The sequence below is a fragment of the Cyclopterus lumpus genome, chromosome 3, assembly GCF_009769545.1.
Source record: "Cyclopterus lumpus isolate fCycLum1 chromosome 3, fCycLum1.pri, whole genome shotgun sequence".
NCBI lineage: Eukaryota > Metazoa > Chordata > Actinopteri > Perciformes > Cyclopteridae > Cyclopterus > Cyclopterus lumpus.
In genome coordinates this window covers 21,525,925-21,543,237 of record NC_046968.1, presented here as the reverse complement: position 1 = coordinate 21,543,237, position 17,313 = coordinate 21,525,925, and the positions used below count along the sequence as shown (strand labels likewise).

At 40.4% G+C, this 17,313-nt stretch overlaps 1 protein-coding gene across 1 annotated transcript; it reads right to left on the bottom strand.

Moving 5' to 3' along the window:
• Window positions 1-344: 344 nt before the first annotated feature.
• On the bottom strand, window positions 345-15,326 carry LOC117726204 (protein mono-ADP-ribosyltransferase PARP6-like). Its single transcript, XM_034526342.1, is given in 22 exon segments — window positions 345-580; window positions 1,437-1,462; window positions 1,464-1,525; window positions 2,082-2,145; window positions 2,467-2,546; window positions 3,397-3,466; window positions 5,220-5,292; window positions 6,606-6,718; window positions 6,876-6,924; window positions 7,405-7,472; window positions 7,877-7,942; window positions 8,211-8,336; window positions 8,614-8,706; window positions 8,894-8,989; window positions 9,205-9,336; window positions 9,781-9,931; window positions 11,277-11,426; window positions 11,700-11,766; window positions 11,937-12,027; window positions 12,240-12,300; window positions 12,931-13,025; window positions 15,219-15,326. Coding segments are annotated over 22 exon segments (1,944 nt in total). The 3' UTR covers window positions 345-477.
• Window positions 15,327-17,313: the final 1,987 nt, after the last annotated feature.

Here is a 17,313-nt window from a genome sequence, read left to right as displayed (position 1 = left end):
GTAGATTTTCACAAATAGAAATAATAAATAGATATAATTAGTCCAGAGGATCTGTGATCAGCCAGTGCACCAAAAAAGGGGAAAGCCCAGTCTAACCAGGGTTTGACGTGTGTGTGTGTGTGTGTGTGTGTGTGTGTGTTGTGTGTGTGTGTGTGTGTGTGTGTGTGTGTGTGTGTGTGTGTGTGTGTGGAGAGCCAAAGCAGTGGCTCCTCCTTTTTATCTCTCCAGTGGTGTGTTAACTGAGACAAGCAGACTGACTTCAACCAGGTTAAATCTGAACATGTAATGTGTAACCACTTGGAAAAGAGGAACAAAGAAGGGAGAGGAAAATGAGAGGACCAGAACAAACCAACTTTAGAAATAATGTGCTCAAGAGCTCCCGCAGCCTTCCGTATCAGGCCTGAGGTCAGCTCGCCCAAACATTCGCCGTCTGCCTGCCTGTGTGCCTCCGCCAGAGAGACGTATGGAAAACCGCCATTAGCTGGAGTAGATCTGGGTCCCAATCACACGCATGATCTCCTTCTGCACCTTCGGCTCTTGGGTGTTGATGTTGGCATCTCCGACCTGGCCATCCTCATACCTGCACATATACATAGATGAGTCGACGTATGATTTTCTTCAATAGCTGCCTCAGGTTTTATAGTCCCTCCTGCTCACTGCCTAAATGTGTCTACTACTTGGTGATATGAGGGCCCAGTTTGAAGAAAAACTGAAAACGTGTTCTTCTTTTCTCATCAACAAGACACATTACTGATGACAGAGAGGTAACTTAGTCCATAGACACATGAGCATCTGTGAGTTGTTGTTGTTTTGGAAGCAAGGGAATTACAGTGATTTTAGAAGAGCCACTGTTAGGTCTAACACAACAAATCTTCCTGTTTTTATTTTAATCATATCAATGTTTCTTCAGGCTGAAAAACACAACCATACGCTGAGCACAAGGTCAGAATCAAATTATATGTAGCTGATATTTAAATTTAATTTCCAGGCCAACTCAAATTTAATTTCCAACTCAGAAGACAGCAGTGGACATGATAATAGACTTTGCCATCTGGTGAATGCCTGTGTCCAAAGCCATAACATCAGCAGCCAGTGTGGATGTCATGTGTTATTTGCCGAGCTCCGAAACGCAGTTTTAAACATCATACTGAAAAGCTTTGACCTGACAGGAACCCAGTTTAGTGAAGCGGTAACACCACTCAGGCATCAACTTATTCTCGGCTAATTTAAAACGATGATGAGTGATGAGGGAAAACTGCAGCTTATATCACAATTCTTCATTAAATCATCTTAATCATGTGCGGCTGGCGTAGGAAAAAAGAATACGCCACCTGTGTGATGAATTATGCCTTTTCAGTGGGGATGATTATTTTGACCAATTATGCATTACTTATGTAGACATTACCAAGGAGTTTCCAAGTGTTGGAAATACTTACACAAAAAAGAAGCGAGTACAGACGTTGGTCCGATACCGGACACATCACCAAATGTTACCCATGTTTCTGCAGATCCTTAGATGTGATAACTGTGGAAGAGAGAGAAGCATGTTTCACCAGAGATGGTAGTTTGTACTTTCCAGTTATTCATCATACCCTAACCCTAGTTTAAGGGCTTAAACAGGTATTATTATATTATTATAATAATTGCTTTGACTTTTAACTGCACATTAATACACTAGTCACATTACCTCGTTTGATTTAGTTTTTAATGTTAACCTTTGGTATTTTCTTCCTGTTTAGCTTTTTTTCTGTAACTGTCTAACTATTGTTAGATCTGTCTAATTATTATGTAACTATTTTTATATTATTATATATATAGCTATATTCCCTATTGTTTAACAGTCAAAACAAATGCAAAGGACTTCATTTAAATTCTTCTTATAACTATAGACTGCTCAAATAATCTGTGTCACAGTACAAAGCACAAAGATGCTCTAACTTCTGTTTCACTGGGACCTTAATCCATATAATACTATCTTTTTTATTTTATTTTTTTTCAAATGTCATAAAATCAAATATACTAATGCAACATATTTACGATTATCTCAGCTCTCACATATAATACCTTCCGCTTGTGATTACCTTCACACAGAGCGATGCAGTTCAGATTTCGACTCTGAAGAAACCTTGATTGTATTGGACGGCTCTATTGAAAAAAGAGACAACAGTTAAATCCCATCAAAAGCGGCTAGTAAGTGAGTAATATGACCGAACTATGCTGATGATGGTGCACAAGTGTAATAGTCAGAAGCAGGGCATTGTGAATGTATAGGAAATATTGTAAAACAAGTTGAACAACCCTCATCTGGTAATCCATGTTGATTTCTCACAAGGCTTCAAATTGTTGCATGTCTCTGCCCATTTATTTGCATATCTTCTGTGTGTGTGATGGGAATCTGGATTCAAAATTTGTTTTGTTTAACAGATATGGTAGTGTATTTTATATGTGAGGATGTAAAATGCACACCTGTGGTATGGTGTTCATGCGGTTGTAACGCTGCACCAATTCATCTTTGGTGGGCATGCGGTGCTGTCCTTTCCCCATTCCTGCAAGAAGCAGCACACACACAGCAAACAACCCTGAGTCAGAACGACCTCGAGTCACTCAAGCTGTGAAAAAACGTTCCCTCTTGTGGTCTTGAGCTCCTTGTACAGAAAGGGACATCATTAACCAGAGCTCTAACCTTTATAGGTTATTCAAAAATGCTACTGAATATTGTCTGCATACAAGTAGGACGCTGGTATCTTTACATTTTTTTTCAAAACTGCAAAGTTCTAATAAAATATGAAATCAACTTGAGTATGTATTTATTGTCTTTAATTGAGCAGGGACTGTGTAAGCCAAAGAGATATGAGCATCTGTTGCTGTTTTTCTTGCCACCTTAACTTATAATACTTAATTAAGTCCACATCCATCCTTAACACTGGGAAACCATTGCTTAGGGGCATGTTAATAGTGTCCACATAATCAGCACCATAACCATAGTGGGACCTCAAAACCAACTTTTAAGATAAGTTTAAATGTCTCTTCAGTCCCACCCCATGAACAGAACATAGTATAAAATACAAACCCAGTACAAAGTAACACACACACAGAACCACTGACAGCTCCATTTTACACAGCCACAACGTAATGTATGGTTTGCGGCACAGCACACAAGCTCAGAGAAAAAAAGGCCCAAGGCACAGCACCCAAAATGGACACACAACACAGAGCAGCACAATATGATCGCATGGAAAGCTCCCACATGTGAAAATGACGCGTTCCAAGATGATAATCAGGCCATTTAACAGACATAGAGCACACTCAGTCAACATGGTAGAATACATGGTAGAGGGGGTGGGGGGGCCGGAGGGGCCGGAGGGGACTGAGTGGCGAGGAATGACTCGTTCCTACCTGAGTATCCAAAAGATATGCTGGAGATGGGGCTCAGATAGATGCCCTTTCCATACGCTGCCCCATGCAGCTTGGGTTTGAAAAGAGCAGGAAGGAAGGAAGGGTCACTGAGCAGTTACACAGGACAACCTCTTACATACACACACACACACACACACACACAAATGGACTCACACATACAGTGTGATGCATACCAGTCTTACTGTAGTTATGTTTCTGTTACAATTTAACCACCAGCCAGGCATACTATATACACACGCACACCCACATACGCACGAAAATCCAAAGATAGTGGATTGCAGAGTGCCAAAGAGAGAAAATATAGTTGTATTATTCTCGTGATCTGAAACAACTCAAATAACCCACACAGTCACACCTTTAAACTGCCAACATGTTTTCTCCTTGCAACATCATGGAGTCCAGAGAAGATCATGTGATGCTCTTGAGTTTTTTTTTTAATGGAATTTGTGCATGTGATGTTCAGTATTCAAGCAATGCTGACATGAGACCATGTATGCTGGCTTGGTATGAGGATGAGGATGACTGATAATGATGTTGAGCCTCCACACAAGAATGTCCAGAATGAGGAAAACGAAAAAGGACCACAGATGCAACATGGACAAGTTTTCATAAGCCACAGTGATCCAGAGGAGAGACAAGAGGAAGAACAAAGAGCACCTTGATAGTTTGGGAATGAAATGTGAGGGAGATGGAGGTCGGGACTCAGCATATCTGGAAGAAATCAAAAGGAACAATAGACAAGCGGTTTTGTGTGATGATTGGAGCTGGAGGCAGACTCAGTCCTCCTCCTCTTGTGAAAGACAATGACTGAGGAAGGGGGGTGTCAATGCTCAAGGTGAAATGGAGAGGAGGAAGAGGAGGCAGACGAGCACTGAGGCGAGATCAAAGTTAGAGTGTTCAAAAAGTTGGAGAACAAAGAAGGCATAAATGAAACACATCAGCATGATCGAGCAATCACGGCCGACGTGAATGTTTCAAAGATCCTTGAGTTTTCACATTTAATTGTTTTTCAGGCCATGCCGGTGTATCTGCGAGCAGTCATTATCTGCCGTATTGTGCAAATGAGACAATTCCACGCTGTCTGGTGCTTGCTTCTTTTTACCTTTTCTTTTTTGTTGTTTATCAATCTTTTACAGACCTGGGTCACAAAGTGCAAAACTAAGACCTCGGCAAATAAAACAATATAAAGATCCTGATGGATGCAGATCTGAGTAAAACCGCAATACACTTGGAAGAAAGATTTTCTGCTCCTAACTTGAAACTATATTTATGGTCCTCATTTTGGTCAATTGAACCCATATCAACTAATTAAAATGATTTGATTTGAGGCTACTATTTTACCCAAGTCTGAAAAGATAATGAGCGGTGCTAGTTACTGACCTTTGCGGAAAGCCACACCCGCCGGAAGTCTATACTTACTACCATGAAGCTTGTCCTTTGCATCCTTCAGCTTCAGACCTAGCCTACTCAGTGCTCTAGGTGGTTAACCCCAACAGGGCACACAGGCAGCCTCCCAACATCACAGCTGACACCACAGCCCCCTCCCTTTGTCCCACAACAGGAAGAGGCGTGCTGTCGGCTGCTGTCGACGACAGCAAAAAAGCAGCCCACATTGGCCAGGAAAAGCTCCCAGTGTGCCCCGCTCGCTAAAATGCTAATTGCAAAGCTGACGAAAGGGAAGCTGGCATCCATTAACTGCAAAAATGAATCAGCCGGACAGCCAGCCTGCTCTGTCAGAGAGCAGGTTTACTGTCCGAGAGGAGATGCATCGTAAATTCCAGCCAACTGCCAGGGTTACGTACCTGCAGTTTGGTATAAGAGGCATTGACTAGTCCATTTCTCAGAACAGAGTGCCAGTTCTCTATATGGGAACCACTAGAGCAAGTGTAGAGAGAGGGAGAGATAAGAAAGAGAAGAGATAAAAGTGCTGCGTGAATATAAACAGCGTGGATCTCAATGTGCAACCACTGATGTGTAGTGGGCCAGATCCATGCTGTTCAAAATAACACTGTGGCACATTTTGTCGGTGACTGCATTTTCTATTATTTTATTTATTTTGTATATTATTTGCTGTGTTTGAATCGTAAATAATTACTGTAAATACCTGTACATTACCTTTACAGTGTATTTTGTAGAAACCTACAATTAGACATTCTCTTCTGCCAAACACAAAGAGCTTCTGTTGTCATCTATTTATACAATTTGTGCAAGGACATTTTGGGACATTGTGTTACATCATCATAGTAATCCAAATTTATGCTATTTATTATTTAAAAAAGTTGAAGATCCAAGCTCAACCCATCAGTGCTGTCTCTCAGGACAGGATGAGTTATTTGAGTACAATCCCCAGTGCAGGTTTCTGGACCGTCTTCCAACACAGAGAGCAGTGTCACGATTGCTGTTATTTTTAACTGGTTTTGAAGCAGTATCAAGGTCTTGTTCTCACAGTCTAATAAATAAACAGGAACATTTTGTTTATGGACTAAATAGCTGATACTTCCTCCCTTCTAAATCTTGCCGATTGTCATTAAACTGACTCTGAACATGTATTTGTATTTTCAAATGTTTCTATTGATATACAAAGATACAAATTTGGCATTTCCTGTTCATAATATAGCATAAAAAGAGAGACTGTGTGTTAGCTGGACACTGCGAGAGCCCAGATGGGTCATGTGTATCTAAAATATTCAGCGAAGCCCCATCTGCTACAGTACACATCTCGATCTCAGATATTGCTGGCTCCACGTACTGGCTTAGCGAGGTGGTTTCTCTGTCCAAGAGAATGCTCACTGCTCTGTGCTATTGTTTGTTATGGTTCCATAAAAATCTGCTCGAGTGGCTCCCCCATCCGCAACATGATGACCAGGTGTTACACTGAGACATGTTCATGTTTGACAGTGTGTACTGCTGTTACACTACATTATGCATGCATTTTAGTGACCACTCTTGATTTGAGATCCATTACGTAAAGTAAGTGATTCCTCAAATTATATTTGCTCAACAGCCACAAGCTAAACATTATAATAACTGCAAACTATTTTCTGATATTTTACAACAGCGTAAATGATTTTTACTGCGTAACTGTAGCTTTACACTCTCTACGCTTCAAAGCAGTAATTTGATGAAAAAGTAGAGTTCCGATCGTATGAATGCTGTGTCAGCTAATGAGAGGAACAAAGTGGACTCACTGGAAGGCGAAGGTGCTGCCATATAGCTTCTTGGCAGTGCGAAAACGAGCCTCCTTGGCTGGGGGGCTGCTGAGCAGCAGGAACTGGTGGGAGGTGTGCATGAATTTCAGTTGCTATCATAATGAGATCATAAGGGACAAGTGAGAGTGAGAGAGAGACAAACAGACAGATATAGAGTGAGCATGAACCATTAAATGACATAATGCAGCAGTAATAAAATACTAATTTGACCAAAAGGACATATGAGGGGATGTCGTTCTGGTTCCCTACCCTACTCAGAGGCAGCTTGACGATATGAGACCTGTTACTGGAAATAATCCTGCAAAAAGACAGAGAGAATCAAATAAGGTGAAAGAAAATGTAACGTACTAGCCATTGTGCTGCCACTTTGCTTGAACCACAATAGGCCTTTTTTCACAGCAGACATTTTGACTTGTCAAAATAGTAAAACATGGGTGTTACCCTTAACATTAACAATGGTTCTGTCCTATTCAAGTGTTTCAGAAAGCCATGACTGTGACAATGGGTCATTATGCACAAGAGCAGGGCTATGAAACCAAATGGAAAGTCAAATGGAGATCAGCCATCAGTATTTACAGCTGTGCTTTTCCTGCTTTGAAATGTCAAAATGTCCTCCATGAAAAAGGCCTATTGGCATAAGCCCATATGAATTACTGTGTTATCAATGATTACTGAACTAACGTGGTATGTTTGATATGCTCTCTAATGAGAAGTAGTGCTGTATAAGTTCAATCATGTTAACATGCAAACCCATTTTTAAAACAGATCCTCTACTCACCATTGTAGCAGAGGATGGGCCAAAGGGTCAAGCTTGTCCATCTGTTTCTTGATCTCTAGATATGAGCCCTGAAAAAAAAGCACACAAGAATGCGTTGTTTTCAGTTTTCAGAATTTTTTCCCCCAAAGCCAAACGAGCAAGTGTTTAGATCTAGACTTATTATGTGTTTTATACATAGTACAGATGCAGTCAAGCCACAGTGGGTATACATAAGTAATAGAAACAAGAGTGGGGAAGATCAATAGAGAAGATAATCTAATCAGGAACATCTGTCACTTTGATAAACAAAGACCCCACCGATACAGCGAAAACTAAATAAATACAGGACTGTTTAATGGACATGTGGGGGAACAGTTTATATAAATAAACTAAAAAAACTTAGATTACGTCCTAAACATTTAACATCAAGACCATCTATAGCCTAGATTCACTGTGGCCCTTTCCTTTATTCCTGCCCATCTTCTCCTCGTACCTGGGTCATTTCCCGAATGGACATGACGCTGTCCAACGCTTTCTGCAGTCTCTCATAATTCTTCTTCTGTGTTCATCGGTTGAGCCGAACATCCATTGTATGCAATGAGAGAGGGAACAACATACAGACATCTAAAATCACTTGTATAGGTAAATGTTTGCCAAACAATAGTTACTATTTCCAAATGATTCCTATCCATTGCCATCTTAAGCATTTCAGTTACATTACTATTTATATATATATATATATATATATACAGTCGGTTTGTTTTACAAATTGAAATTTGTGTCTTGGTTGTGTTAGTAATCACTATTCTAGCAGTGAGGATGCTGACCTTTGGGTTGAAGGCCAGAGTTTTGGGGTCATTGGGGTCAACGACTGATGGGTAGGGCTCAAAGATGATGCTCTTACGGGGAGACTCAAGAGCAGCTCTACACATAGCCACAAGTAGGTCCACCACCTGTGGAGAGAGGGATTTTAAATGTACATGTTATGCCTTTATTTGATGCTGTTATTGACTAATTTGTATGCTTTTATTGACTCGATAAGACTGAAGAACCCACCTCAGTTCAAATAACGCATAGACATTTCAAATAATCAAGAATTAACATCATCACGTGCCAGTGTTTGTGTATTTTTTTTCTTTTTCCTTACATATATTTTAGGCTTTTCTTCTTAAAAAGAAATACAAATAATTAGAATTATATCACATATTATATCTGTTGTTTTGTTGTCACCTCTGCTCCGGTAGCCACTTCCTCTGCAGCTCCGGACATTACACCCAGAGTGTAGAAGGAGAAGACACACAGCTCCCTGGTGCACACAGCCGGCTATATAAACACACGTGCACACAAAGAGGTGATGAGAATACACTCATTTCAACGTGTACTACATATCTACACAAAAACACGTACACTCTTTCTCACTCTTTATCTTTCTCCCCAACAACAACAATTGTGGGAAATCTATTAACAGGACCGTTTCTAAACCGAGTATATCTTTTTTTGTCTCCGATACCTTCAGCATGGATCCATTCTGAAAGACGTGCTGCTCGTCACACACCACGCAGTACTCGTTGAGCGTGGGGATCCTCTGCTCTGAGTACTTCATTATCTGTTTGGAGAAAAGTGGTGTTCGCAGTTATCACTCCTACACGAAGAACTGCCATATAAAGGAATAAGGTCTAGTTTGGCAGCAGAATTGGCACAAACAACAATTGTGGACTGCAATTGTGACTGGAAGCTGTTATGATGTCCTAGAACAACAATGAACTGTGTGCCCCCCCCCCCCCCTTGCCACTGCCAGCCAATATCTCCTTGAGGTCTAACCTGCACTAAGAAGCCATACTCCAAGGTAGGGATGTTCTTGCAGTGGCCGCCCGCCTGGGATGAGAAAAACAATTCAATCAGCTGCCTCGTGGTAATCTGCGCAGGGGCCCTGGCCGCCGGGACAGCCACAGTCTGATGGGTCAAGTGAAGACAAAGCATTATGGGAAACGGCGCACCAGCCATGTTACGGTAAGGGTAAGGAAAGGCTCAGGAGGGAACAGTGCAGGTGGCAGGTGACTGAGAAAAGGGTCAGAGTGAATCACAGTGGATTAAAACAGAACTATACAGTGCCATGAAAACAGCATCAACATTTTGGAGTATTCTTGATGATTTTTAACTCCTTATCGTGGCATCATGAGTTTCAAAATCAGCAATGTTACACATGTGAGGAGTGTAAAGTTTAGAGGGATGTGACCAAAATGCTACGATCACAACTTGGCACGTGAGTGAGACACATTAATAGTAATAAGTGGGAGGACAGTGGCATTTAGTCAATTCTTCATATTAAAATTGAAATGTATCTAACGCCAAATCTGAGAGACGCATGGGTGATGTTATTTCCAGACCAGAACTGACCTGGCTGTTTGGTGGATAGCTGAAAAGCTCCCCTTTGGGATTCTTCATGGTACATGAGATAGAGCGGTTCATCAGGCGGGTCACTCTCAGCTCAGGGACGCTCAGCTTGCCTTTTAAAACGGTGTCTTGGATCAGAGGGAAACTCGGAGACCTAAAAAAAAAAAGAAGCAAGACACGATTCCTGTGCATCACTTCATCTGCCATTTTACCCCAGGAGAAAAAAATGCTAATGTTGTCGTTGTCCCTGTGTTTGTAGAAGTTACGTATAGTGGAGGGTTTGGCTTCAAAAGACAAATCGGGAATTTCAGAACTTATCATTGTAATGTCTTTGAATACATCTTAATCATCAATAATATCATTGGCAACATCTCCTCAGCAGTAATCTTGCATGGTAAGACTGGATTGTGTTCACATAGTCAGTACCTGGGTTATTTTATCGTGACGTGTTAAAGAAATACACACTCCCGCTGCACTGTATTATACCATCTCTGACAAGTGAAATCTGTTTGGGCAGTAGCTCAAATCACTAACTGTTAACATTCAAGAACCAGTGTTCACTTCCACCATCACTCTCAGTACATTAACCATGTACACTCTTGACATGAGACTCCTGTCACGTTGTGAGCATGTCAAGACAGCCTAGTAGTTAGTGAGACTGACCTCCATCGAGTGGGCTGAGATTCAATCCCTGTGCAACCATAACTGTCAAAGCATTGCAGAGTAAGACAGAGGCCAAGAAGGGTACTTCCCCTCCCTTGGGGAAATTGGTTGAGTGTGTCAGATTTTGAGTTGAAGTCAATGTGCAACATGCAGTGTCAGAAATTCCTTTTCCCTGCTCTTATTTGCTACAGTTCATTTTTCACAGACACAACCTCCTCAAAGTATTTCCATAACTACCAACAGACATCTTCAATCTTGGAAAAAAATAGCTCACTTGCATGTAAGTACATGTATTCATATGGCACCTTTCTAAAATCCTTTACAACAACTGATGAAAATGTCCTTTAAAAACTGCTTTCACTTGAGTTACAGGAATAGCTACCTACTGTGGAAAAAGAACACAATGATAAACTGCAGATGTTACGGCACAATTACACCAAAATAGCCTAAACGTTTCCGTACTTGAGTTTAATTAATCTGTGCTCTTCTCCATGAGTGATTGCAGACACTTGGAAACAATGAAGTGTTCAGAAAATAAATCAGGACAATAACTAATGAAACTGTGTTTGTAGTCATCGGCATCAAAACCAAAGCATCACAACATCAGTATAACAACTGAGCGCTATTACTGGGAACTATAGACATGTCTATTTTGCGATGAAAATAAAAACATATTTATATGTATTATCATAGGGCAAAATTGTTTGTTTATTTAAAAGACGTTGTGTAGCATACTGTATATGAAACATAGGCATGGGGGTGTAGTTTCCATATATATATATATATATATATATATATATATATATATATATATACACAGTGGGAGAGAGACCTACTTAGGTATGGGGGAGAAGATGCTGAGCCCGGCGCGGAACTTCTTGATGGTTCCTCCGGCTTTGAACCAGCTGTGCCTCTTCTCCTGCTGGGCCTTGAGGAACTCATTACTGAGGTGCTTCCACTGCTGTGAAGTGAATGTGCTCAGGATCCTGCCACGTTACAAAGAAAGACAGCCAAGCAGAAAGATATGTGAGTGAACCCGACAGAGTGAATTACTCTTTAAATCTTCCCTTTTTTTTTTGTTTCGTTGATATGCATTATGATTGTTTGTGGATTAGGCAACCAGAAATGTAAAAATATATCATCCGGGATTTGTATGATGCTGCACATTTGGTTATGCAAAATCTGACGTTAAATGATGAAATCTACAATAATTTCAGTATAAAACATCGATGTTCACTAAAATAGATCACATGACTTACTTTTTGAGCTGCAGGCCCAAGCTGAAGCCTTCTTTATTGGAGGGCTGGAACACTTCGACTGATGGCTCTGAGTAAAGATGACTAACACTATTACACATTGCACAGATGCACAGACTCTCTCTTTCCCTCTCCCTCTTGTATAGCACACACTGTACTCACCTCCTACGCTCAATGAGTGGCACAAATACCTAAAGTCCCTCCTAGAAAACCAACATCCACACTGACATCTTTACTCACCAGGTCCATCGAGGTACTGAGAAAGAGAAAAGCGCAGTCTCAGAATAATGGGCTCTGTTCTGATAACTTTCCAAGCTGTCGCAACCTCCTCCTGAGTCAGACACATACACACACACACACACACACACACACACACACAAATATACAGAGTTAGCATCATAATTAGGGCCATTTCTCATTACATAAATAAATTACGAGCATACAATGCATTATAAATGATGTTTAACTTTGCAAAATGTCAACGTTGGAATAGTAATGGGCACGGGAGGAAGTGTATGCAGAGAGATGCGAATGCTGACTCACATCTAAGAAACCAATGTTAATGTGAAGATCGATGTCCACATCATCAATGGTTCCATATTCCCTGTTCAGAGACACAACAACAGATACAGTTAATTTATCATACGTAACGGGATACATTAAACTCCCACACTTTCCACAGATTATCCCTTGAGGGAGAAAATAAGTCCTTTTTTTCCCTTCTATTTCTCCAAACAATGCCGAGTTAAAGCTTCTTTTTACGACATTCAGATAGCATCAAACAACTATTTGCAAAGTGAAAATATTGTAGAGTAATGTCGAGCCTGAGCAGAGAATGAAGTTACTCTCCCTGGGTTTGTGTTTCTCTCTGGTTTGTTTACATAGCCGAGGTGTCCAGGCGTGCCTCTTTGTGCACGTTAGTACATGTGAGCGTGCCACAGAGGTCGGCTTACAACCGCCTCATATGTCGGTTAACGCTATCCCGACCGCCGGCGTTGTCATGGGAGGGTAGCGATCACCCTCCCGTTCGCCCTCAAGTAAACACTGTTCGCTCTGTCAGCACTGTTGCCGTCGTTCACACCGTTAGCATTGTCAGGTGTGAGCCACATGAGGGCCGTGTGGAGGCGATAGTAATGCTCTGAATATTGTGTTGAGCCCTTTTAAAATGAATACATACAATCTTTGAATTGTGCCTGTGTGTACGAGTGTGTGTGTCTCTGTATTTGTGATGTACCTAACAGAGACAGCACTGTCAGTGTAGATGTCCTTTACTGCCTCGATATCTGCATCCAGTTGAGGGTGGCGGTACAGGTCAGCAGCGCAGCTCCCCTGTAACACGCAGTAGACACAGCACTCTCAGATGAGTTCAAGTACCCTTGTCACGTTCCTAGTACGGTATGTTCATTTATATATTCATTTTATTGGACAATGCATATTGATCAACATCAGTGTAAATGAGCCAGTGTTAGACAAAAGGCTATGTTTACTGACTGTTGTCCCTTGGCCAGATGTTATATGAGCCATTAAAACAACGATACAACACAGAGCACGTCAAATTTGAAAAGCAAAACATGAACAGCTGTTACACATTTGAAAAGAACGCTTAGAAGGAGGAGAGCAAGTATAGTAAATGCAGGCTATTAATATAAATACATGTTTAAAAGACAATCAAATCACATTATATTACAGAAGACAATTAAAACCAGAAGGGATGCAATCAGACAGACAAAAAGCCAAGTAAATGATAGCCGACACGGCCAGCATGCATGGACTAGGTATGATGGCAGGTTGCTTTGTAGTCAAGTTTTTAGAATATATGCAAAGGAACAGTTAAAGTTGTTGTATATTAAAAGGAAGGATGTTAAAAACTGAAAAAGCTGACTGGCGGAAAAATTATTTTACACCCTGGGCCAATTATGTCCCTTTTTATTCTTAATCTAGTTAATCTATTCCCAACATGTATCTGAAAGATGCATGTGGTAAATGGGGGCGGTGCTTTCCACAGCATGGGAGACCATTATCATTTTTAGACTATTTAAAACTGGATTAAGACAATTCATTATAGTGGATATGGTCCAAACCATGTTTATATTATTATTCATTATAGTTCCAAAGATATTATTAATTATTTTTAGATAACTATTTCAGCTATTTGTCCGTTCTTTTTAGCCATCTGTTCAGACCTCTATTCACTTGATAACTAGTTTTCAACCCACCCTTAATCACACCACAGTCTGTAAGTGTACAGCTGACTCAATATGAAAACATGTTTCTAATCAGATTAATTACTTTTTTTTCAAATCAGATGAGCTACTCAATCTGTGACCTCTTCAACCACGCTCCAAACCATTTCCTAACGCCGATCCAACATCAAGCACATGTCATATTTGGAATAGAAGTGAGAGTTACATAATGTTACATTTGATGAAGAGGAAGGAACAAACTATTTTGTTTTTGAAATAATTTGTACATTTCTTTAACTGCTTTTCAGTGATTATTTTACATCCTGTCATTTGATACTTTGCGATCCTCCATTAATAGTTTGTTAGACTTTACTCTCTTCTCCTCAGCTCTCCTGTGTAGAGCAGATCCTACACTTTCATCCTTATCTTTACTACGCTGCTTTCATGTTCTCTGACTGCATATAAATGAGCTTTAAATCCCAGACTGGATTTACATTTCAATCACAGGACTTGGAAGATAACAGTAAAAAAAAAAAAGGATGATTGACAGATTAAGATCTTATTTGGATGTGAAGCATTGAACTGTACGAAATGATATTATACATTAAATCGGGGCCAAGAAAATGATTTTGGCAGTGTTGCCTGGGATTGATACTTAAGGTCACATTGGGTGATAGTACTAGAACTGTATTGTACATTAGAGGTAAATGTCATATTTTCTGTTATCAGTTTGCAAAAAGTCAAAGCTCAGAGCGTTGTTAAACATTGACATATTCTTACAGTTATATTCTAACTGAATATCCTGCTTCAGATTCATTTGAATGTTTTGCCAATAAGATGGAAATGTCAGTCAGCCAGTCCATCTGTTCTGCACTACTACAGCAAATTATCTCAACAACTATTCACCATATTGCCATGAAATTTGGTCAGAATATCCCCAACCCCCAAAGGAATGACTCCAAATGACCCCCGATTTATTGTCTGGTGCCAATATCAGGTCAAAATCTCCCTTGACAAAAAACCTAGTTTATTTAGGTATTCTTTGAATCTTGCAGTAGTATTCATGGTTAAATGGTCCAATTAGTATATGCTTTTTTGCTGCCAATTTATTACAGCAGTAGAACTTGTCATAAACATATCCCATCAGTAGCTCTTTACACTTGTTGTTAAATATAATAATAATTTGTAAAAAAACTAAAACAAATGTTTAACTGCCTGAGATTTTTGTAATGTGAAGGTAAAAAGATGATACATATGTTATCAAGCACCATTATTGACAAATACCAGTTTAAACACATATATTAATATAGTAAGGACAATACAGTTGCCATTGCTGTACCTGAATGCCATACAGGAACTGTTCTGACTCGTTCTCCCCGTCCGACTCCTCGTCTGTCCAACACTGGCCTTTGATGTCCTGTGGGCCCACACATGGTGAAAAGGCCATTATAGTGGAGCGGAAAGAAAAATGCAACCTCTCTCTATCATCCTTTCATCTCACATCCTTTCTCACATCTCCCTATTTAGACTCTCATTCAAAACACCCAGCTTCAAAACACTGCTTAATATAGCAGAAGAGAAACGAAGAGGCGCGATTTATTTCTAAAAGACAGGAAGAATTCAACCTTCAAAAGAATACTCAAATAACAATCAACGATGAATTAATCAGTTTGTGTGTGTGTGTGTGTGCGTGTGTGTGTGTGTGTGTGTGTGTGTGTGTGTGTGTGTGTGTGTGTGTGGACAAGAACCATGTCTCATGTCATTTCCAGCAAAGCCTGGAGCCCAGAGACCCTGTTGCACAAACCCACAGTCTGAACTTCTGTGAGTATAGCCACAGCGATGTCATTTAATTTAATTTACCACTTTATTCATCTTAAACAAACCATGAATGAATGACACAGCAGACATGCATGCATTGATTAGTACACCAATAGAATCCTAGCTTACTTACCATTGGTTCTGCTGTTCATAAGGCTCACTCAGACAGTTTTAGGCCTTTGAATACTGCCAACCATTGCAGCCTATTTTCAGGTGGCAGAACAAGAACAGAAAACCGGAGCGCTTCGGCTGACCCTCTCTCTCTTTCTTCCACTCGTTAGAACTGCAAAACCTAGGAGAAATAGGAATAACAATTCAGTATTGGACGAAAACATGAAACAAAGAGGCCATCTCCAGTGATGCCATGCTTTGTAAATGGTGCCCTCCTCCTCTTTTCTTTAAATGGTCTGCACTTCACCTTGCCATGTATCCTAGCAACAGCCATCTCTGCCTCCTTTGGCATTAATCACTGTGGAGAGAATGTGTGGGAGATATGTGCTGTACGTTCAGTACCCAGGATGTACTGTATCTATTTCTTTGTTTTGTTTTGTTTTCCAGGATCTTCATCTATTAACACCAATGCTCCAAAGGTTGACGCAGCTTTTTAGATGCACAGCGAATCATGTCAGTACATTGTTAGACTACCGTTGTTGGTCTCGGCAAAGGAATGGAAAGAAAATCGTTTCCACACCATGTAACTTCATGTGTGGAGAGTACATGTTTGGCATACAGTGTTGACTAGAAGATCGTTTCTCAAGAATTGAGCATAATAAAATAATGGTTGCCTTGAAATGAATTATCTACTGTACGGTCATGATGACAAAAAAAGATCTAGAGATACATTTTGAAAAAAATCCGAAGAAAAACTGTGATGGTGAACAACATCGCTGATATAATAGAGGCAACTACAGCACACTGCGTTTCATGGCGGCCCATCACATTTTGTGTCAGACATGTAAACAATGAGCATGGTGTCCGTTCAACAAGGCTTAAAGCTGCAGATGCAGAGTTGCATATTTCACACTGCAGCATCAGAATACAAATGACAATTTACATAGTCTGGGGCCGTCTAGACGAAATAATAAAGAATTTTGAATATGTATGAGAACCGAATCCTGAGACATGTGCAAATAAAGAGTGGATGGCGATGTAGCTTGGCACTACAGGGTAGACCACCTTTACAGAGCCATCCAACATGAAGGCATCTTTGCTATAATAGGTCAATATAATTAAATGAACACCAATTATTCATTTCTTCTTTGTTTGCTGGACTTACAAAGGACACTAAGCCTTAGATTGGGCCATTATCTACATTTCTATACACACACAAAACTCATAATACTGTGTTTTTTTCTCTTCCTGGTTGTGGATATCTGTCCTTTTCTTCATGCTACGGTTGGGTTCCTCCTTTGTTTAAAACGTTCCAGACATCAACTGCATCCTATTAAAAAAGGCTCCCCTGTCATATCCGTCTTCCACTTCAGCTCCTCTCCTCTCCTTGTCTCTATATGTCTGCTGCCCAGCCATCTACTCAACCCTGCTAGCATCTACACCCCTCCACCACCCCCACACCCCGCCATTCTCATAGCCTATGTCGTCTTACATACCAATGGTGA